Consider the following 23495-nt stretch of genomic DNA (forward strand, 5'->3'; position numbering starts at 1 on the left):
CAAGCTAGATGAGGTATTGTATATTTTGTTAAAAGTGTATACAATAAAATTATAGTAGAACCCGGATAAGAAATTTCCATAAGAAATATTCCCTGTACTAGGTTTGATTTCTTAATTCCCAATTTCAACTCTTTATATTGTAATGTATTATTTTTCCGCGTAAGAAGTTTCCCGGCATAAGAAGTACGTGATAAAGAATACACAGTGTATTATTATAATGCGTTTTCCCACTTAATACGTTTTTTAAATATAGAAATTCTTTATTTTTATATTAAAAAAATTAAATAATCTAAACATTTTGGTAATCGAACAAGTTAGTGCATAGCAACATTTTAGTTCGTAGTAAATCACCGAAGTAGGTGAAATGGCATCGTTTTTTGTTACATCTCATATTGTGAATGCCTTCACAACGAGTTGCTGTGATATTGCACTACCTCGAATAGTGCAACGCTTCGCTAGTGGAGAATTATATTATATTAGGGTCTCCTATAATTCATTACACAAATCGATATTTTGTGTCTGTAAATTTCGTGTGTTCTCTGGTCGATTTGCCTGTCATGCTGGACGAAAAACCGGAGTTCCCGGAGGGGGGGGAACACCTTGCTATCTACGACTGAGATCGACTAACTCAGCCACGGAGTGAAAAAAGCCCATTAAAGTTCCTCGCGTCATGACGGGATTCGAACCAGGCCTTTTCCACCCAGTGTGGGGAGGTGGATGACGATACCACTGTACTATCCGCGCAGACTTCGCTACTGGAGAAGACTAATGTTACTTATTCTCGGCGGATACCACCACCCCTGAGTGTCAGTATCTGCCGAGAATAAGTAACATTAGTCTTCTCCACTGGCGAAGCGTGGTATTGGGTGGTGGCGGCGTCTTCTCTACTGGTGAAGCGTTGCTTATTCGAGGTAGTGCAATACCAAGGCAACTCGTTGTGTAACATCAAACATTAATTTAGCATTAATATTTTTTAAAGTTAATTCACAATATGAGATGTAACAAAAAACGATGCCATTTCACCTACTTCGGCGATTTACTACGAACTAAAATGATGCTATGCACTAACTTGTTCTGTTCGATTAATGATTTTTCCGTAGTCTCAGGCTTTTAGCCCTAAAACCTTTTTAGTATAAACATTCTGATATAATGGAATGGACACATTGCAATTTTTTTCATCGATATCCATAATTCGTCGACCACGTGAAGCGTTTGCCGTTAAGTTCTGATGGTTTTGAATAGTTCTGAATTACTTAGTGGATTGTTGCTGTGTCTTATTGTAATTGTGCTGTGCTTATTGCAATTGTGCTATGTCTTACTGGTGTTGGATGTTTCTACAACCTACCTACCAATTTTCAGGGTGATAGAAACTGACCATTCATTTATTTTTCATCCGTAAGTCAAACTTTACCTAAAGTTCATGTTCTTTACTTGTACACCCACTGACTGACTGTAATAATAAATTTCGATTTTGTTTCATCTATAGAAGTTGAAATAGCCCAAGCAGAGAAATATTCTAAAAGAAAACCGTGTGCAGCAGATGATACTTCTAAATGGATTGACGGAGTGAAAGCAGGTCTGACAGAGGAAATCCGTAAATTGCAAGGAAGCAAAGCTGCTGTCGAAGTAGACATGTAAGGCATTTTCTACTAGTAGTCATTTTATTATGTTTGCCCAGAGTAATTACATTTAAAGTAATTAAATTAATTAGTATCGGTTTCATTCATTACTCATAATAACTCCTCCAATAGTTTTGAGCAGATTTCGCCAGCTACATAATTCACTACCACTAAAACCGATAACTGCGAGAAGTAAAATTTTCTTAGTACTAATAATTAATGTTAACTTATTTCCCCGTTTCGACATTCATTCTTAATGAGGAATATGTTTCGAGGTAATCTCAAATTAGCAATTATCTACAAACGGATGTTCAGATATTACTTAATTAGAAAGAGTTCAGTCAATATCACATTTTCAGCGTGTTTCAATGGTCCCTGGAAGGCTTTTAAGTTCAATTATAGCCTATCCTGTCATCTCCATCTACAGAAATCTATTCATATAAATGAAAGTATATTTCGCGTGTTACTCTAAAACTAAAAGTCGGACCGAGGCAAAATTTTCAACCTATGTCTTGTTGGTCGTTAGAAAAATATGAGTTGGTCGTTGGGAAAATATGAAAATACGATTTCACAGCCCTCGTTCGCCACTCCACTACAAAAGTAGTTTAAGCATTAATCGACAAGAAAAATGCGGATTCATATTAAATTTTCAACATATATTTTGTTCGACCCTGGGATGGTTCTAAGTTCAATTCCGATCACATAACATTCCCTCCCCAGTTTCCAGTACACAAATATTACTATAAATTTGTAACAAGAGCTCTGATTTATTTCAAAATTTCAGTGCTTACTTAGAATATTTTAGGAATCTTTGTAAGAAATTTTCACATTCGATGGGTTAATTTATTTTGTTATAAATCACGAATTACATGCAATTAGAAAATTGCTCGTTAGCAAACAGTATTACTGTTTGCTAACGAGCCTGAAAGATAAGCACTGCGTACATTCACTAACTTGTTTGAATTTAAAATCCTATTCTATGAAAAAATATGAAGAAATATTATGTATGTATTCATTTCATATTTCAATAAAATGAATTTATTTTATTTTATCAGAACCAGTATTGTGTTCAGCCTTCTGCTTTTAGTGCCAAACACATTTTTTATATATATATATAGTAGAAATCTCCATAGCCATAGCTATTTTCGATAACTTGTTTTATTATTTTTGCAGAATAATGGATTCGATTCTTACAAGTACGGTGAAGGCTGGTGATGCAGGTTGTCGATATGACAGGTGGCTCCATTTCAGGTCTGTTTTTGAGAAACTTCTGAATGAAATCAATAAATTTACCATGGACTACATAAATACAGTTAGTGGTAAGTGGAATGCTGGGAACTCAGCCGTTTAAGATATAAAATTTTATTAATTAATCAATTCAGCTTGCTTGTTATGAAATCTATTATCGAAGTTTTATTTATGTAGCTGGATTTTGGACGAAACAATATTCTCGGATTTGTTTAGAGTTTTTTAATGAAAAACCAGAGAGAAAATGGAAAATCTCATTGGCCTCATAGTAATTTACACAGTTGCGCCTTTACAATATTACCAGTGTGGAATTAACTTGGTGGTATCTTACACAATTCGAGAGGTACAACTATAGAAGTAGAAACTGAATTAAAATTTACATTAAGAAATAAGCATATTTAATTTAACTTTAATGAACAGAGACTACTTTCCAGGATAAAGGCATTTAAAGGTCTGCCATTTTCACCAGAGTTTTATTACCAAATGATTTGGTATCAAATTATAAAAGATAGCTAAATTTCCCAAAAGTCAATTTTTGTGTTTCGTCATAAAGGACTTCCATCGCCGCCACAGCTGTTTTGAAGGTTATTACTGTTCCAGCAGAGGCCTGGTATGTTATCTCACTGAGTGCATTCCAAATTCCACTCAGTGCAATTTGAAGTGCACTTGCGGTCGAAGCTAAGCCAGTTCATGAAAAGGAAGAACAAATATTAGGATGCAAAATAGCTCAGCTCCGCAAAGATGATAACGACAAAATAGAGGATACAATAAACAGAAACAGAATTTTACTATTATAAATTTGCGTTTAATTTGTTATAATTTTATGCGGTTTTGAAGTTTGCAAAAGTTTTACAAATTTTGCAAATTTGTGCAAAAAAATATTTATTGGTAATATTTATTATTTCATAAACGTTTTCAAAGCGCCTAACTTTTGAATGCCAACAGAAATATGAGTGAGACACTTGGCAGCTGTTTAGTGAAAAACGGTTCCCATGGAACCGTTCTTCACTAAACTGTAGTATTCGGCTACCGTTCCAGGGTGGCATGTCGAGTTTATTCTGGTCCTATAATATATCTTTTGGTGCCAGCGTAAATTTTTGAATTTTGAAGTTTTTATGGTTTTACTCGTATTTGAAAAATAACAGCGAAATTTTCGAAATTTTGCTATTTTTTTTAAAAACTGCAGACTCAAGGGTTTTATAGAAGTTTGAAAATGGGAGGAAATCTAAGTAGATGAATTCTATTGCCAATTCGATATTAGATTACGTAAGCCATTTAATACTACAACGAATTCATAGGCTTTACGTACTTCTTTTATTGGATACTTTTTCTTCCATAAAGCAAACTTTTTTCTTCTGGCGAGGCAGAAAACAGAAAACGGATTTCAATACTTCCTGGCATCACATCGGTGTTAGACGAAGAATGCATCAGTACCACAACTGACAACCCAGTGGTTGTTTGTTTGTTGTAGTGTTTTAGGCGTATCAGCAACATGCTCGTCAGTCATACTGCGCAGTATATATTCTGTCTGTAAACTGCGTGTGTTCTGTGGTCCATTTGTTGTTTTCTGGACGAAAAACCCAAGTCTCCGGAAGCCTGAGACCGATTAACTCAACCACTTTCTGAAAAAACCCACAAAAATTCATCACGTCATTGACGGGATTCGAACTCAGGTCTTTTCCCCGGTGTACGGGAGGAGGGCGATGTTATCAACTGTGATACCGCAAGGGCGGACCAAATGGCGATTTATTTTGTAAAATGATAGATGTAAAAAAAGTGTAAAAAGTATTAGTATTAGTAGTGATACACGATGCAAAAAGCATCAGCCAAATAATATCCCACATCATCTGTCAACCCCTCAAATAATTTGTCTAGTTTTTCCTTGAATTTATTCAATCTACTCACTTCGACAGCAAAAGATGGGAGTTTTTTCCAACAATAAACCACCAGCTGGTTGAAGGCTACTTCCATAGATCTATCCTGCAACCATCCTTCCCCAATTTCAATTTATGCTTACTCGCGTGTAGTCTTAGCAACATCAAGAAAGTTATCAGCACCGAGCTTGCTCAATCCATTGAAAGCCTTAAAAACCTCAAAGTAGTAAATTTACTATATTGAGATAATAATACATCTTAACCAGTTGAGCAAGCTCTGTCGTGAGTTAAGATAATCCTTGAGTTGTCAGGTATAGTACTCATAGGATGTCTGACCTCCCGTTAAGTACCTAAAGGTTGTTTTGGATATCCACCCCCACCAGACGGGTAACACATTACAAATAAGCAGCTCTTTTTAGGAAAATGCTGCTTATTTGTGGTGAGTGTAGCACTAATGTAACTCGTAGCAGTAGTCCTGCAATTTGAGCAATCAAATCTGCATGCAAATACTTTCGTCTTTAGTCATATACGTAATTTGACATAAGTTCGGTAAATTATTATCTGATTCATAACAGGCAGACAAATAACTATAATTAGTTATTAATATAATGATTACTGCTGTACAGGTGTTTCATGATAACTACTATCGTTTCAGGATCTGCTAAGGAATCTCTTCGCAAGTGCACGGATAACATATCGTTTGGCAACCTGAAGAAGTGTGTCACTGGACTGTTCATGTTCATATCCACAATTCAGACTGTACCTAACGCGGCAGCTTCAATGGACAGGTAAGACTGGCATTTACTTTTTTGCGTAGTTCTTATATGCATGTACAGGAACTGTGCACATGTATGTATTTGTACTGACCTTCGTAAAATTAAAAATATAAGTGCATGATTCTGTCACAGTCTAGGCGCAACGACAGGTGATCACCATTATGTGTCGACATACTGAACAATTTTAGCATAAGTTAAGAGACATATACTAATCCAGATGTCCCTATTAGAATAAAATATAATAAAAGTGCCGTGTTTAAATAAAAAAATAACAAAATTAAATAAAATGAAATTTAATAATGATTTGCTTGTGTGTCAACAGTGTTACTTGGAATAGTGCATTCCAACCCTCGTGCCACTCAAGAAGAAGGATGTCTTTATTTTATTACTGGGTCCTAATCTTGGGTTAATTCATTCTGCATTTGATGAATGGAGCAGGTTATAAATAGTTTTTCCTGGTTTATTGCTATTTAGCTATGATTTTTTTTTTTGGAATGTGTGGAACTAGCAGTGGCGACACCTCTTTCCCTATGATAGGCTCTGTGGGTAGCACGTTAATTACCGTTCTGCCCACGTGGGATGGAAAACGCCTGCGTTCCAATCCAGTGAATGACGTGAGAAACTTTTATGGATTCTTTTCATTCTGTGGCTGAGTTAGTCGGTCTCAGGCGAGGTGGGTCTCCCCGGCAACTGGGAAACCGAAGAACACATGCAAGTACATTTTACAACGGAGAGATGAAGTAATTCTTCGGTGGTGCTAATATGATATTTTTTCTTTCTATGATAAAACTAAACCATGATCTCATCATGGTTTAGTGAATATGGCAGTGAATGATTCTCTTGTTTTAAACTTATTCCAGACAATTCTTGCCCCCTTTCTATTTATTAGCAGGTGGTCTCTAGTGACAACACTCAAGCAAAACAGTCCTAAAGAAGCTGTTCGACGTGAGCTGTCGTGCAGTATACGAAATCAGAGTTTTTCAAGTTGTGATACAATTTGTGGACGGTAGTGCAATATCATGGCACCCCTTAGAAGTACAAGTTGTTTTCTGCTGCGAGAATTAAGATCATTGTATTATCTAAGAAGTTTAAATACTGCTGCCGGCAAAAACAGGCAAAGGGACAAGATGATCGTTGAGTGATTACAAATGTAATTAAGTTAAGTTGTGTATGTGTGTTTAACATTTATTAAAATGAGCTCCTCTAAAACTGCTCGACCACTTGGTATACCCCTCTAAAATCCATAACATTTTAAAACCGGTACTTCTCAATCTCCGAAGGTGTCGGATTTTAAAGAGTTTACTGTATATATGTTTGTCATAACTTTTAATTTATTTTTTTAAGAAGTAGCGGATTGTTGAAATCTCGTTTGTTTGTTGCATTCGTGCGGATTCTCAAATATTTGTGCTGACAAACATTCTGCTTTTGGCAGTATCATTCAGTATGAATTAGTGATTGCTTGAAGCTGTCTTTTTTTTAAATCCTTGTTTGGTGGGACTTGGTTGTCGTTTTATTACTGCCAAAGAATTTAGACTTTAAGAAGATCGTTAGCAATGACCTGACGTTAGTAGACCAAGACGTCATCTACGATCTTATCCTGTTCTCATTATCATTGATGAGTAGCAAGAATGCAAATAGCTACTGCAATTCCTTGACTTCTAACGCCGGTTTAGAAAGTGTTGGAACTGTCCATTTAGTTACTCTAGGATTCACATGATTAATTACTAATCCTTGTTATAGAAATGCGACTCCAATATCAAATATTCAAAGTGCTTTTTGTTAGGATCTTTGTAAGTTAGGATACTGAATTTATTAAGATTTATACAAAAGTTATTGCGAGCAGCAAAATCGTAAAATGTGGTGATTCTGATGTATGTAAATACTTACATGGTTCTATGCATACGCATTACGAAAAAAAAAATTGTGTCATCTCCGTAAATTAGTAGTCTTTCATGTCCATAATTGATATTATTATAGTATAATAAAGAGCCAAGATCTTGGGCACCCCTGATCTGATTAAGGTGGATGAAAAAGTCAACAGAATTAAAATGCCTAAGACAGTTAGCGTAAACAACGTCCACCCAGTTCCTGATATCAGGCTTCGTGGAAACCAAATGCTAGAAGGAACCCATGTTGGTTGCCACTGACTTGTAGTACGAATCCGTGAAATTACAAGAGAGAACTGGAATTATATACTGTCCTGAAACTGCGTATAAGAAATATTTCTTAATTTTAATGTTTGCTACTAGAATAAATTTATTATAACATGATGTCTTGAAAGTGTTGAGATCTCCTTAAATGTTGATCCATACGTTGATCTTGGTGTGAAATGGGACGAAAACCTAAACTTCACACCGAATTTCGAATATGTAAAGAAGAAAACTTATGCAGCACTATGGACCTCCAGGCAGGAGCTGGTAGGTATCAGGAATCCCGACCTTGCTAAACAATATATTTTAAGATGCTTAAATGACAACAACCATCCTGTGTACTTGATAGCAATACCCGTCACGAGGTGGAACCCCCAATCAAGGAGAAATAATATAAGAGCAATAATAATAATAAATGGCGCTTATAATATTATTTTCAAATTCTACGTTTCTACACTTCACTGGTTTTGATGAACACAGGGAAAGAGCCCCTCTTTCTCAGCCCTAGTTACGACTCAGTGAATGACGTGCGTCTTGCTTGCTGCTTTAGCGCAGATCTGTCATAAGTTTGCCATCACTGATCGAGAGTAAAAAAAGTAGGAAAATTAGTTTTTTAATATCCTACGAGACCATCTTATTTAATATTAATCGTTTGACGGTCTTTAATACTCATAAAATACATTATTACACATTTCATAACAGTGCCAGTCCATACATTATTATTATTATTATTATCTTAATAAATAAAATTGTATTGTATTGTATTATATTATTATTATTATTATTTATTTATTTATTTATTATTATTTATTTATTTTATTTATTTATTTTTTTCATTTTAGGCAAAATAATAATACATATAAGTGTTTTCACTCGTCAGTTGCTTCATGTCCTGAAACTGTTTATACGAAATTGTTAAAAATAATTAATGTATTCATGGGTCTGGAGTTGCCAACACCATCCACAAGCACCGTTTCTTCTAAAAGAGTCACAATTTGCCAACAGGCGGTCAGTGTAACAACACCACTCAGTGAAGATGGTGAGTATTTTCTTTTCTTCTTTCTTTTTTTTTTTTTTTAATTAATCCAGCGGACAACATTCCCAATTATTCGTAATTGTTGCTGCTGTTTTTACTATTAATTAATAACTAAATAATAAACACAGATATATTTCGAAATATTTTAATTAATAATTTTCTGTTAAATTATGTTAATAGGTGTAGGCCTACATGATAGGGATTTATTTGTTTAACATGAGAGTGATTCGTATATTAATAAGATTTTTTTAAATATAATTGACACTAAATATTAATAACACTAACGTTATTATTCCTAATTTAGATAAAGAGGGAGACTTGTCTCCCTCTTTATCTAAACACTTCTGCCATTTTAACTCTAACTTCAGAATGCCATTTTTGAAGAAGCTCTGCGGTTGACTGACCCAAACTGAATAACTTTTATGACTCCCTCGATATATTTACTTACTTTTTGACCGCTTAGAACCCTTTTAATGGTGCAAACAATTAATAATTAAGTGTTAAATCTGTACATAGTACGTAGCAACATTATTAACTACATCCACCCTAAAAACCAGTAGATCTATCTTTATCTCTATGAGCAGCCTGGATTCGACGTGGTGTCGACTCTCCGAAGTAAAGCATGTCACAGGAATGCTGATACATCCTGATCAACTACTTCCCACCGTTGTTATAGTGGGGTGGTTGCGTATCTCTATTCTAAAGAGCTTTTTCACCTCATCCCACAAGTGCTCAGTTGGATTGAAATCTCCTAAATTCACTCCCATGTTCCTAGAACCAATTACAATACCACCATCAGCCTACATTGGCGAGGCCTGATAGGATGGGTCCGTTGACTCATGCTGTTTTCGCCATATTTTGATCTTCCCATCATCGTAATACAGGAAGAACCACAATTCCTCAAGCCAGGCGACGTTTCATAAATCCTGCACTGATGTATTGGCATTCGTCAGTCCACTACAACCTCATCTTCTTGTGTTTTGCTTACAGGATTGGAACTGAGTTCGATCGTTGACTGCGATACCCCATCGATGAAAATCTACAACGAGTTATGCTTTACGAAATGCCTCTTTACTGTATACTTACCACTGTTGTACTGGATTTTGATTTGATTGGCTGTAGCGGAGATGAACTTGCGTTCAGGTGCCGCCTTATTTTAAAGAAATGGCCGATTCTAACCTTTCTGTTACTGAGCACTAGCCTTGTCAGTCCCCTTTAGCCTCTCGCATTAACGAGTTGTTTCCGACCACAGGATCGCCATTGGCTGGATGTTATTTGGTTAGTGGATTAGTACAAAGGAGCCTCCTGATCATTAGTAAAAAATCTGCGGCGATACTCTGTGAAGCTAGAGAACTCTGTGAAATGGCTAGGAATTAGTGTAGTGCTATGTTTGTACAACGTGTGTTGTTTAGTTGTTTCTGGCCACTTAGCTACTGGGAAGCAGCAATCACCGAAAAGGTGACCTCTTCTTACAGTACCGGCCCACGCCATTCGGAGTCGGGCCACAACTATACATGTATCGACCACGGAGAGGCAGATAAAATGTGCACATACACTGACCCCCAACCCCCGTGAGCGCTGAAGACACACATTGGAAATCAAGAAAATCCTGCAACGCTGAGAGAGAAATACACACAGATAGATAGAGAGTTCATCTCAATGTGGCAGCAAAATTCCACTGAGAGCATAAAGATGAACCATACAAGAAGGATCACATATTAAGGAGAGAGCGATGAAGATGCTCTACCCATCAGTACCTGTAAAAGAATCCCACTTCCAAACAGGTGGATCACACTCAGAATCATTCTCAGATTCTCACACTACAGTAATTCTCATACACTCAATCTAGGATAGCAGGAAAAAGGATAAGAAGAAATCAAAGAGGAAAGACGTGCATCTTATTTTTTATTGTTTCAGAATAATTTGATAGAAAAAGTGAAATAATCCTTATCATAAAGGAGAAGATTGAAATTGCAAAGTGCTATGCAAAATATGAAAATTCTGCAGAATTTTAGTTTATGTATGCTCTTTCTATTGTGCTAGCATTAATTAAAATATATATTTAAAATAGTATTGTTACCGTCAAACATACTTCCTTACTTATGAACTACACAGTAATCACAAGAATTTGGTGAAATTTGAAACTGTTTTAAAGTGTGTATAAATAAATTATTTTGACAATACATTTACTTTTATTTAAAAAATGCTCGGTAGAAAACAATTAATAGCATCCAAAATATTCCTTTAGATGCTATATATGTAGATAGTCGAAAGAAAGATGACATTCACTCGAAGGAATTTCGGGTTGGCCGTGTAAGCTTTTTAATTCCCTAAGGACTTTATTTTTAACAAGATTTCTGAAACTAGTTTCAGGAACTGTAATCACGGTTAAGCCGATCACGGAAAATATTTATTGTGAGGAAATTAAGAATAAAGATAGTCATAATAATTCGTTCATCTATTTCTTGTGATTATCTTTCAGATCTGACTTTCGATTGTGATAACGCCACAATGAAGAATTGGATGCATCGCATAAAAATATGTGCGGAAGGTGCAGTTGGCGGTTCCAAAGGAAATCCAGACAGGTATAGCTAAATAACTGTAATACATTATGTATTTACTAGGCTAGGTGGATATTAGTAGTATAAAGAACTAATATTCCAGTAATTAGATAACTTTTGACATTATAATCCTGAAAGCTGTTGGCTCCTCTAACACGGGAATATGGGTTATCCTTCATACTAATAATGTATTTCTCGATAATTACGAAACAGTAGTAGTAGTAATGGCTAATGATGCAAGAAAGCAAGCTTATATAGTATCCGCCAAAAAAAAACTTACACAGTTCACCTATCCTTACCCTATTTATCTAGTTCTTCCTTTAATTTATTCAATCTGTTCCCTTCCACAACAGATTGTTCGAAACCTGTTCCAACAATCGCCCACCAGGCGGCTGAAGGTATACTTCCGCACATCTATCCTGCAAACATCCTTTCTCAACTTGAATTTTTGCCCCCTCATATGTATAGTCTCAGTAAGTGAGAGAATGTCGTTAACATTCGACTTACTCAATCCGTTCAAGGCTTTAAATACCTCAATCAGTCTCCCCGCAGGTAAGACTTTCTAGGTAAGAGCACCCTTTTTTTCCCTTCACCAGTCTGATTTCCCTTCTCTGCATCGGTTTCAACAGATCTACATCCTTCCTAAAGGGAGGCCTCCAGACCTGTACATAGTACTCAAGATGCGGCCTAACCATGGCCTTATACCAAAGGGATAATCACTTCCTTATCGCTACTAGCAAAGTTTCTGTTATGTTGTTATTATTAAGTTTAATGACACAAGGGCGACTGAGACCAAATTATGTTAGTTCATAGTTTATTTCTTATATCTTTTAACAATTAAATTATATACATGCGTATAGGCCAGTACGATTTAAGTAGAGGGTTGTTAAAATTAAAGTATCCACATGTAGAGGGCTCTGGAGCGAGTTCTAAGGCTCGTACTGAGGAGAAATTTGGACAGCAGGTACAATGAAGAATGCGCTCGCCATTTATTGGGGAAAAAAAATAGTTACAAAATTTGTCACTATATGGTGTTGTGGCAATACAAATCACTTGAACAGCGCTACAATTGCTCAATGTGTACTCCATTTTGGTCAACAACAGTTTCCATTCGAAGAAAAGCATTTTCTACAGCAGAATGTAACATGTCAACTGGAATAGCCAGCACATGACGTCTAATGCTGTCCTTCAGATCTACCGGAGTTTTACATCCTTCCCGATACAACTGGTTCTTCAAAAAACCCCACAACCAGAAGTCGCATGGGTGAGGTCCGGTGATCGGGGTGGCCAAGATGTCTGGAAACAACGGCTGATGACCCGTTCGTCTGTAACGTGTTGCCTTAGCAATCTTTGGACACAACGGTGGACGTCGGGTGGCGCACCATCTTGCATGAATATGGTATCCTGAAGGCACCCACGTTGTTGCAGCAGCTCTGGTATTGCGAAATTTGCCAACATTTCATATTCGGTCATATTCAAAAAAATATGACCCAATCATGAATGTGGCCGTAAATGCCACCACACTGTCACTTTTGGAGAATGCAACGGGACCTCTTGGATAACTCGAGGGTTTTCTGTTGCCAAATGGGACAGTTGTGAGTATTCACTTGTCCATTTAAACAGAAGTGGGCTTCATCACTCCTAAGGATGTTCCATGGCCAAATGATATCCACTGTCATTCGCGCCAGAAACTGAGGTGCGTATGTGAAACGAATATCTGCATCACCATGCTTTAGCTGCTGTAACATGTGCATCTTGTAAGGATAGTACAACACCTGACGCATTACTAGCCTTAAAATGGAATACGGCATGTCCACTTCACGAGAAACAGCTGGCACCCTTGCGCTACCACATGAAGATTGACTCGATAAATCGACGACAGCCATAGCCACATCTTCAACACGAGAGAAGTCCACTCGTTATCGACCTCTACCTGGTTAACACCAAGATGTCCTGTGCTTCAAATATCGCAATCATTTTGCAAACAGCACAAACAGTCATAGGTCCACGCCTTATGCGCTGCTGACGCCGGAATTCTCTGATAGCCACAGCTGCATTGTTGCTTTTCTGATAGTACAGCTTCACTAATAGCGCCTTTTCCTGCAACGGTGTTGGCATTACTGCTGTAGTGTAGGCAAACATCTACTGTATGATTTTGATGAGACTGCTTTGCTTTGATGAGACCGTTTCTGCAGAGCAAAACGCTCTGCAGAAACGGTCTGTACTTCTGAGGAGAAAAGCTCTCCGAGGTCAATTCTTAACTCTTATTTTACCTTCATCTTTACCGTACTACGATTTGTCCTAACTCAACCACTTACTGGCTTTAAGGACTAATTCGGGGAAGGCGCCTTTTTTCCTTTCCAAATTATCCTTACGGCCATTACCTGTGTGCTGCATCCGTTATATTTACAAGTAAACACAACAGTCCCCAACTGACACATTCAGTTGTTCTGTTCTAGTCCAAACTGTCCCCCATTGACAGCGCTAATCCGCGCTTTACCTCGAAAAAATCTTGTGGAAACATCAGATACACCAGCCATTAGACTAACTCTATCTGTTTAAAAATAATTAATTCCAAAGACAGAAATATATTATTTTTCTAAAGTTGTAAGATTGGGATCTTACATACCCTCTGTCTTCTTCCACTCAACTATCCTATCCATAGTAACTTGCCCTTAATGCCACATTGCTCCAGTTTGTACGGCAGTCTTTTATGTGCAATACTATTAAAAGCTTTCCCAAAATCCAAGTCTTCTTGTATCGACTTCTGTAATGTGACCTTTTTGGTAATTCTTTTACAACCCCTATAAACATATTTTATACCTGTCCGAACTTTCCCGTTGTTCCTCATTTCATCATTATTCTATGGTACACCACCATACCAAACTTTTGTCCCGCTTCATCGCACATTGCATGAATTACATCACGTTTTTTACGTTTTCTGTTAATTTTGTCGAGCAGTGTATTACTATGTCTTTATTTCGCTAAATTCCATGTACAATGTACATCAACAGTTTTCTTAAATTATGCTAGTTTTAAATGTTTTTATATACAATATGTTTCTAGTTTCTTCTGTAAATTAATTAGTTTCGTGAAAGTAGTCAAACGTTCAAGTCCTTAAATAACTCATAATTTCACAATCTGTTTCTAGTATCTTGGGAAATACCTCACAGTGTTTAGCCATGTTGGGATATCCGAAATGCTTTCAGCCGAAGAATGGATCCCTGTTTGGATCTATGATAAATGAGACCATCAGCGATATACATCCATTTCCTGACTTAATCACAGGAGAAAATGCCACACATGGAGCAACAGAAGGTAACCAAAAAAAAACGTTTTTATATTCATATACTGCCATATCATTAATATCCGTACAAATAACCTCTTTACAGGAAAACTACTATATTGTGCTAAAATCTTAAGCAATTATGACAGCCTGTAGTTTCGGTGGAACGCTTTCCAGTTTTTTGTAAATGTCCTCCGACATTTTCAACCATTCAGCTTTCAAAGTCGCGACCAGTTCAGCTCTCATTTTTCGCCAATCTCTCTTCACATGCATGCGACGATCCAATTCATCTAAGAAGTTCTATATACGATTGAGGTCAGTGTTCTGGGTTGGCCAGTCCAACTTTTCTGACGTTGAAGTGCTTAAACTAGTTCGTCATAACGCTAGCAATATGACATGGAACGTTGCCCTGCTGACACAATAATGTGTTACCTGCCCCGGTGCAGGTAACGCATTATTGACCAGGACGTTTAGATCGACCTTAGCATTCACAGTTTTCCCCAAAACAACCAATAGTTTCACGACATACCATGACACGTTCGGTCATGGCATGTCATGAAAAAAAGTTGCAAACCATCACGCTGCCTGTGCCAAAATTCATTGCTGGGATAATACAGTCTGGCAGGTAGCTTTTTCCGGGTATTCATCAAACCGGATACGACCACGACCGCCAGACTGATAGACCATGTACCGTGAATCGTCACTCCAAAGCAAGCATGGCTTTCCATTGATCTACGGTCCAAGAGCGGCAGGTTTTACACGAAGATAGACGGCGTCTGGCATTAATCGAGGTGATTAATGGTTTTTGAACGGCTGCGCAACCGTAGTAACCCGTAGCATGCGGTGTCCTGCTCACTGGTCAAGAAATGTGTCATCATTGCTCAAGAATTTCTTTACAAATGCTGATTGGTCAAGAAATGTGTCCTCCGCGATGTTTCTATCCCATATCTCTATATGTAGCATTTATTTCGTCGTCTGCCCCTACAACACATTTCACCAAGTTCCTTAGACTTGAATGCTGGCTGCTGAAATGGCTCAACAGGCAGACTGGGCAACCACTACACTATTTCTAGAGGAAACTTTCTATGTTTTCACATAAAAATTGTTCAAATGAGAAAAATCGTTCCATTAAATACTTTGAAATTGAACTAATTTGTGGTTGTTATTGACATGTCTTTGGTTTCAAATAATTGCTCAGCTATGATCCCCACTAGGCCATGACATTTCAGGCCAAAAGCCAGTTGGGCCACATAGCGAAAAAGTTGGGAAACACAGCCCTAGTGAACAGCCATAAGCGGGTGTCTCTTAAGAGAATATAAAGATAATAATAATCTCTATCCTCGGTATCTAAGACATTACAAGACTGGCATAGCAAGCTGAAACGGACAGAAAAGAAATGAAACTTTGGATGATGAACTGTTGACAACCGTTGAAACTGATGAAAGTCTTGATGATAAACTGCTGAAAACTGCTGAAACTGATGAAAGTCTTGATGATGAACTGTTGAGACTTAACCAAAGGGACTTTTTACATACCTTAATAAAGCTTTCTTAACATGTGTATTAACTCATACATATTATTATTAAGGTTAATATTGTAATGAAATTGTTCACTGCATGTTCCCATCTTTACATACAAACTGTACACAAGATCGCACTGCAATATTACTCAACACAGCCCAAATGATCGGATTCAGGAGTTCAATTAATAATTGCAATTTCAAATGCAAATAAAGTGCCAGACATATGATTGTACAATAAATATTAGGCAAAATCAGATATTAAGTATGATATATTTTGATAAACATATACAGTACTGCATATCCTGCAACGCGTTTTGGAAAATACTCGGTATAAACGCTTTAACGAACAACGTAGAGATGCATGCACGTGAAGTATTGGCAACTAAGTGAATCTAAAATCGCTTTAAAACCAAATCACAACAAAAAAGCAGTAGCCTGGTGCACAGTATTGCAGCAGTGCCACGGCCGGATTCAGGTAAGCCAAATAAACAAGGGATTGTCAGAAGAGGGAGGATGCTCCCCGTTTTTTATGAAAATAAAAATATATAAGCATAATTACATATTTTTGGGCTTCTTCATATGATTTTACTTAGAGCTCCATCATGTCTAAATCGGGTCCTGGGCAGGACTAACGCTACAATCAGCTGCCCGTGTCGAGGTGCGGTTACTGCCTTGGTAACCGAAGGTTAATATCTAGGGCCCGTATTTTTAAGGTCCCATAAATTTCAAATAAATTAAGTGAAGAAAGACGGGCACTCGATATCGATTTATGTTACCATGGCCATAACAAATAATTAAACATGAAACATATGCCATTTAAAAATATGCACGTTAGCTCACGCTTATCCGAAAATTCCCTAATGTTTATTAGCTGGTTTTAGGTAATGTGTCTCTCTCTTTCTCTTCTCACCTATAGAGAAAAAGGATGTGGGCTGAAATCGGCATTACAGTTGTTCACTTTTTTTTTCTTTTTTTTTACCGGGACATAGTTTCATTTATCCGCTTTAATCAGACAATCAATTGCATATTTTTCAAAGAAATTATCAACCCGAAACACATTGCTTTCGTCAGTTTATTCAATTTTTTTAATGGTAATTTAGGTTAGGACGAAGTTTACTGTGGCTAAGTAGCCACAGTGCTACTGCATTCATAGTTTATCTTTCCTCGGCGTGAAGCCTTCAGTAGTAAAATCAATTTGAAGAACATTTGGCTACCAAGACCCCGATCCTGTACCGTGAAGCATTATCTGTGAGAAGTAATAGAAGCTGAAGTTTACAAAGCCAGTCCTCAGTCTCCCGAACATGCGGAAACCATCAAAAACTGGCAATGTCGTTGCAAACAAAATAAAATATTTATTTATATAAATAATATAAATTTATCTCTTGTATTTATCAACTAACATCCACACAAGGATGTTTGAATTACGCCATACATGCGGGTTTATTCAAAAACATTTTGAGAGAGGGATTTAAAAGTGTGTTTTTTTTTTGTTTTTTTTTTTTATATTAGAGAAGTTCAATACGTGGCTTTTACATATAAAAGAAATAGTCAATCTCATACCAAATTTTGCAAGTATTTCGTAATACTTGGAAGTAAAATGCTTCATATAACATATGTTGGTCATAGACCCACAAACAGCACTTTATTTTCCCTTGGTAAATCTATCCCCTTCAATTTCAAATGCTCTGTATTGATGCCAGTTTCTTTAAAATCAGTCACTGCTTTCTGGGCTCAGTACGTTGTATTATGATATGATATAACTAGAATTCCGGTTAAAATTAGTACTCTGTGGTTGTACTAAATAATTATTTATTTAGAAATAAGTGTAATTCTTGAGACTTAATGACACATGGTAATACATTTTAGGAACTCTCTTAGAAAACTGCTTCGGTAGTTCATCATTTATTCGGGTGAAGGACTGCGTAACTAAGTTTTCCGAAGAAGCGCTGGCTACTTCAAGTAACAAGGAAAGTGCCGTGAAACTGTCTATGTAAGTTTGTTTGTTTTTTTTATCTCACTCTGTTATTACATTTATTATTTTCACATCATGTTTGTTTTTCAGTTTACCCTGATTTTTCGATAAAGCAGCTTAGGGAAGGACGTTACCTGGTTGTTCTCCATTAAGATTACTTACTATATTTAATATCCACTCACATGAAATACCACATGAAATATAGTTTATTAAGCTAATAATTTTTTTATTAAAATTGCTTAATAGCTTTTTTTTTAAAGCCTCTTTTCTCTATACAGTATATGTATCTCTTGACAGGCGACACCACGTTCAAGAGTCTTACAATACACGCAACACGTGCACGGACCATCTGAGGCTAACAAAACTACATTTAATCTATTCATTTATTTTTAACATACAAATTGTATGGATAAAAGAAATAATAATTGCCGTATTTCTATCTGTCTCATTTTAATAAAATTTTGAATGACTCTACAAATATTTTTAAAAGTCCCAAATATAAAATTTCATGAAAAGCCATCCACTGAGTTGTAACTTGAGGACGGAGAGACATGATGAACACAACAGGAGCATATGCATATACAGCGGCGGACAAAAAAAACTGCATCATCTTAATAAAAGCAACATTTGTAGTGAAACGTATAAGATATTGTTTGATTACAGTTATTTTGTTTGTCGCAAAGCAAAGGTATTGCGTCACATAACGCTTCTATTGCATCAGGCAGTAACTGCAAGGTTCTGTATCAAGGAATTGTATCAGCCGTTTCTATAAGTACGGCGTTGGAAGGGTATACACGCTCATTAGTATCCTGTTTTGCGGAGGTGTAAGCATGGCTCCATATGTTCAGTTGACACCAAGAAAAAAAAAAAAGTGTAGTCGTTGCTCTGTCCCGGGAAGTGCTCTCTGCGCTTGATATCGCTGATAAAATAGGCTGCCACCAGTCAACAGTATCCCAGGTGCTGAAATTAAAGCGCGAAACCGGTGTTGTGAAGAGAAGGCCTGGATCAGGCCGTAAGAGAGTGACTACGCCTTCCCGAGATCGATATTTGAAACGGCTATGCTTTCGCAATCGCCATGCTAGTGCTCCTGATCTAAAACTGGACTTTGAGATGGCCTCTGGTGTCGAAACAAGTGCACGAACTATCTAAAGACGGCTTTCGGAATGTGGTCTGCATGCCTATCGGCCCAAGAAGAAGCCTTTGATGACCCAACAAATGAGGAAGAAGCGACTTGCTTGGGCTAAAACGCATGTTTCATGGACAAAAGAGCAATGGGACACTGTCATCTTTTCTGACCAATCGAAATTCAACCTGCATGGATCGGATGGGAAGCAATATATCAGAAGACGAAAATCGGAGGCATACCATCCTGACTGCATAACACCGACTGTAAAGTTTCCCGCCAGTCAGATGATCAATCTCTAAGAAATATTGCCATATACTTACGTTAATCGGACGACAATTACAATTTTATGGGGTGATGCACTTTCTTTGAACACCAGTGTACATGATCATTAATCTGAGATTCACCTTGTTATGCCCCCATTTTGTAAAATATGTACATTTGGCAGTGGGTATCTTGAGACTATCTCCAGACATGGGATTTAACCGTGATGAACCTACTCATCACGGTTAAATCCAGGGGAGCATAACGTTGGATATATACCTTCGATGAGGTTAAAACACTTACATAAAATCCACATAAAAGATGAGGTATTGCTCTGTTTCTCAAATTACTCCTTTAGGAGGAGATCTGCGGATTTAGTTCTCTTCGTAGCTGAAGAGTGTACTTCACTGTTATGCAGGATTAATATAATGTATTATTTCCTTTTCAGAGAGAGCAAGAAATGCATGAAAGATGTATTAATACACTGTCCACAAAGAGCTTTTGATTACTTCCTGAATGTAATTTCCACGGTTCTGGGAGTGACGTTTGAAGCCGGAGCAGACTCTAAAAGACAACTGAACGACTCACAAACACCTGCTGCAGTAGTTGAAGCAATACCTGCTGAAGTGGAGGAACGATTCACTATAAACTCAAGTAAGCTATATAATAAAACTCTCTTTCTCTTTTTTGTTAACCCCCGCGCGCACGCACCCGCACACACATAGACTAGAAAAAAATTAAGGCGAAATTATAAATTCAAGTTTTTTATCTTTTGAAAAAAAACTTTAAAAATGAACGAATGACAAGTCGTTAAGACCAGGAAACGCAGTTGAGTGTACTAAAAAATTAACACGTTTAAAATTAACACGTTTATATTTTTTCTTACATACAAGACAAAATTTAGTAATGATTACTTAGGAGGAAAGATTAGGGGATGCACTGCATATGCGGAAAATATTCATCAACCACACTAGAATTAATTAAAATAATACGATTGGCACAACGAGTCGCCCACTGACTAGTTATGCCAATTGTTTCCAACAACTGGAGATGAAGAAGGATGTGAAGTGCCTTTCTGATTAGCTTCCAAAATAATCTTGCGATCACTGACAATGTGTACATAGTGCACATGGTGTTTAGGGTCAAGCGGCACTAGTAATTCCCCAAAACTGTGCGATCAGTCCTCTTGTGTTGAATTCAATACCCGGTAAAGGGCAGATAGTATAAGTGATATTGTGGGATTAACTTCACAACTGGGTGGTCATGATTGCAGTACCATGGTACCTGCCCACCTAGCGATAAAAGGCCAACAAGCCCTGAAACGGTGACGTCTGTGTGGTGGTGCCCACTGAGAATAATTAACAATAGTCTTCACTGTTACTGAAGCGTTACTTATTCGAAGTAGTGCAATACATGGTAACTCGATGTGAAGGATGATCACAATATGAGATATAATTGAAACGATGCCTTTAAACTGCTATCGTAGTTTTCGTTTAAGAGCAATCATGGTGTGTCTACACCAATATTTAATAGATATTAAACTAATATAATGTAAAATTCAATGCAAGATGAAGGTAAAACCAGATATAAGTGATGATGTAATGCACTCGTATTTCTTAAATAAAAATATATTTATATATATATTTTACTTATCTTTACAGGTAACTTGTCCTCCGTATGTGATGTTGTGGTTCCAGCTGAAGGTAAAAAACAAGGTGAATTGAAGATTTTTGTCTCGTTTCATGAAATGAATGGTTGTATGATTCTTAAGGGGGAAAATATGTCATTTATTACACGAATGCGATTGCTAAACTTTAATTTATTAATATTGAAATTTCTGTAAGTTAAAAGTAACTAAAATACAATATAATTCCCAATCCATGAGTAAACTTGTAGTTTAAAAGGCCAATATGCTAACAAAAGACAATACGGATATCGCATATATTCAATGGATTGCTTGCAATAGATAATCAAATATATTATTTGTTTTGGCATACGAGGCATATTTGGCATATTTGTTTTGGCATGTGAAAATTTTCGGTTTTATGTTATCAGTGTACCCAAGGAAATTTTAGCGATACTAAGTAATAATTTAATCAAATATTTATTCAATCTAAAATCATGTAAAAAAACATTTCTCTTGTCAATATTATGGAAGCCGCACTGTGGTATCCAGTGGATCTTGAATACTATGCATTGCTAATGTTATATACTTTAATAATTGCTTCTCAACTGTTATTTGCCTTTTTATACCCTTCTAGAAAATTAGATGTGTAAAAGGAGCAATGTTAAATACGAAGGCCTATCGAAAAGTTGACACCGATGTATCAAGCATAGTGAAAATCTGTGACCTGCAAATGACTTAGCAATACTATCGGTATGGGTAGTCTAGCACGCATATCCATCATACTACCGTGATCCAATATGCCACGAAGAGATCATTTAGCGTTGATGACATAAGTCATTTTTCGCTGCATGTAAACAGCTTCTTTCATGGTGCTTCACTTGATGACACATCACGAGAGGCCAGGTGCCATTTTTACATTGATGTCAGCGTTTTTTTCTAATCGAATTGTAAGTTGTTGACAGAATCTTTCATTCATAGATTCAACTTCCGGAAGGTACTTATAGTGAATCACGCCTTCTACCCTCACAAGCGGTATAGTGATTATAACAACCATTGTCCAACACTGAGTTAAAAAGTCTTGAGTTCGAATCCCATCAATGACTGAAGCAATTTTTTTTTTTCGCCCAGCAAATAGCAAACCGATCGAAGAATACACGCATTTATAGACACAATATACGGATGTACAATATACTATCATATCCTTAGCTTTAAAACACACACCCCTATCTAGCTATCCCTTCTTGATCTAAAAATGCTAACAGTTTCGGCTGTTTTTAAATTTAAATTTTAAAAACCACCTGAACGTTGTTGGTGCTACAAAAGTTTTGCTTAAAGTTTCATTGAAAAATGCTATTTGCAACATTTAGTGTTACCGATGTAGTTCGGTAACACTAAAGACTGAAGACTACATGCAGCGAAAAATGACTTATGTCATCAACGCTAAATGATCTCTTCGTTGATTATCTTTCTGTGACCCTCTGCCACAGACTTCGAAACCGCCCACCTCACCAACAGGTTTTGCTGTGCGTTTGGTTGAATACATCTGGTATCAAGTTCCATCCCGAGCTTCTAGCCTCTAGCAAACCATTACAGAGGACATAAGTATTTTTATTCATATTTTACATATGTTTTAATTTTGTGCTAAAAATCTGCATGAATATTTTAGGCCACGTACTGTAAGAAATTTTGATAACTGTTCTTATCATCTGACTTTTTTTTTTCTTTTTTTTTAGTTGGTAATGGCTGTGAGGAAAAAAAGGTCCGCTTGTATGTGGATGAGATGGAACTTTGCATGCAAGAAATCAGTAGCACAAAAGTGAAGCAGCTGAAGACTACAGGGTTGTCTATCGGAAGGTAAGTCGCAAAAACAAAAATGTTTTCTGTCATGGGTGTTATACATTTCTGTTTATTCTATTTCTATTTTTGTTTATTCTATTTCTATTTTTGTTTATTCTATTTCTATTTCTTTGAATATTGTTTATTCTATTTCTGTTTATTCTATTTCTATTTTTGTTCGACAAACAGAAACAAATACAGACTATTAACTGCGTCACGAATAATATGAAAAGTGACCAAAAAGAGAAGCCTAAAAAGAATATCGAGTGGTTTAATGGAGAGCCATGATATGGCTGTGATCATGTATGAATCATACTTTCCCATCGCTACATTTGATACATTTCACAGTTTCAAGATCAGTGTAATTGTGAATTTTCAAAAGTAATTTTTTCATGAGAATAAAATGGGCAGAGGAAATGCAAAACGTCTTTGGATTAGAGCAGTAACGCATTAAATACATTTCAGGATTCGCTTGATTGCTTTTATTTGTGTTTAATACCTTATTTTTTTCTCTTTTAAATTATTTCCTTTTTATTTCATTAACCCTGTATTTAAAAGACAAAATTAATGCCATTTATTCGGAAGATTGTCTGTTTCATTG

General features: G+C 36.6%; 1 protein-coding gene across 1 annotated transcript in view; it reads left to right on the forward strand.

Moving 5' to 3' along the window:
* Positions 1 to 2796: 2796 nt before the first annotated feature.
* LOC150086744 (uncharacterized) overlaps positions 2797 to 23495 on the forward strand; it is a 39486-nt gene continuing 18787 nt past the window's right edge. The window contains exons 1-9 of the mRNA XM_090372241.1: positions 2797 to 2938; positions 5397 to 5529; positions 8510 to 8706; positions 11186 to 11288; positions 14416 to 14582; positions 17939 to 18062; positions 19880 to 20085; positions 21093 to 21146; positions 22792 to 22912. Coding sequence (XP_090228367.1) covers positions 2797 to 2938; positions 5397 to 5529; positions 8510 to 8706; positions 11186 to 11288; positions 14416 to 14582; positions 17939 to 18062; positions 19880 to 20085; positions 21093 to 21146; positions 22792 to 22912 — 1247 coding nt within the window. The remainder of the gene's footprint in view (positions 2939 to 5396; positions 5530 to 8509; positions 8707 to 11185; positions 11289 to 14415; positions 14583 to 17938; positions 18063 to 19879; positions 20086 to 21092; positions 21147 to 22791; positions 22913 to 23495) is intronic.

This window comes from Mastigoproctus giganteus, chromosome 4, assembly GCF_048544385.1.
Source record: "Mastigoproctus giganteus isolate SK-2022 chromosome 4, ASM4854438v1, whole genome shotgun sequence".
Classification (NCBI taxonomy): domain Eukaryota; kingdom Metazoa; phylum Arthropoda; class Arachnida; order Uropygi; family Thelyphonidae; genus Mastigoproctus; species Mastigoproctus giganteus.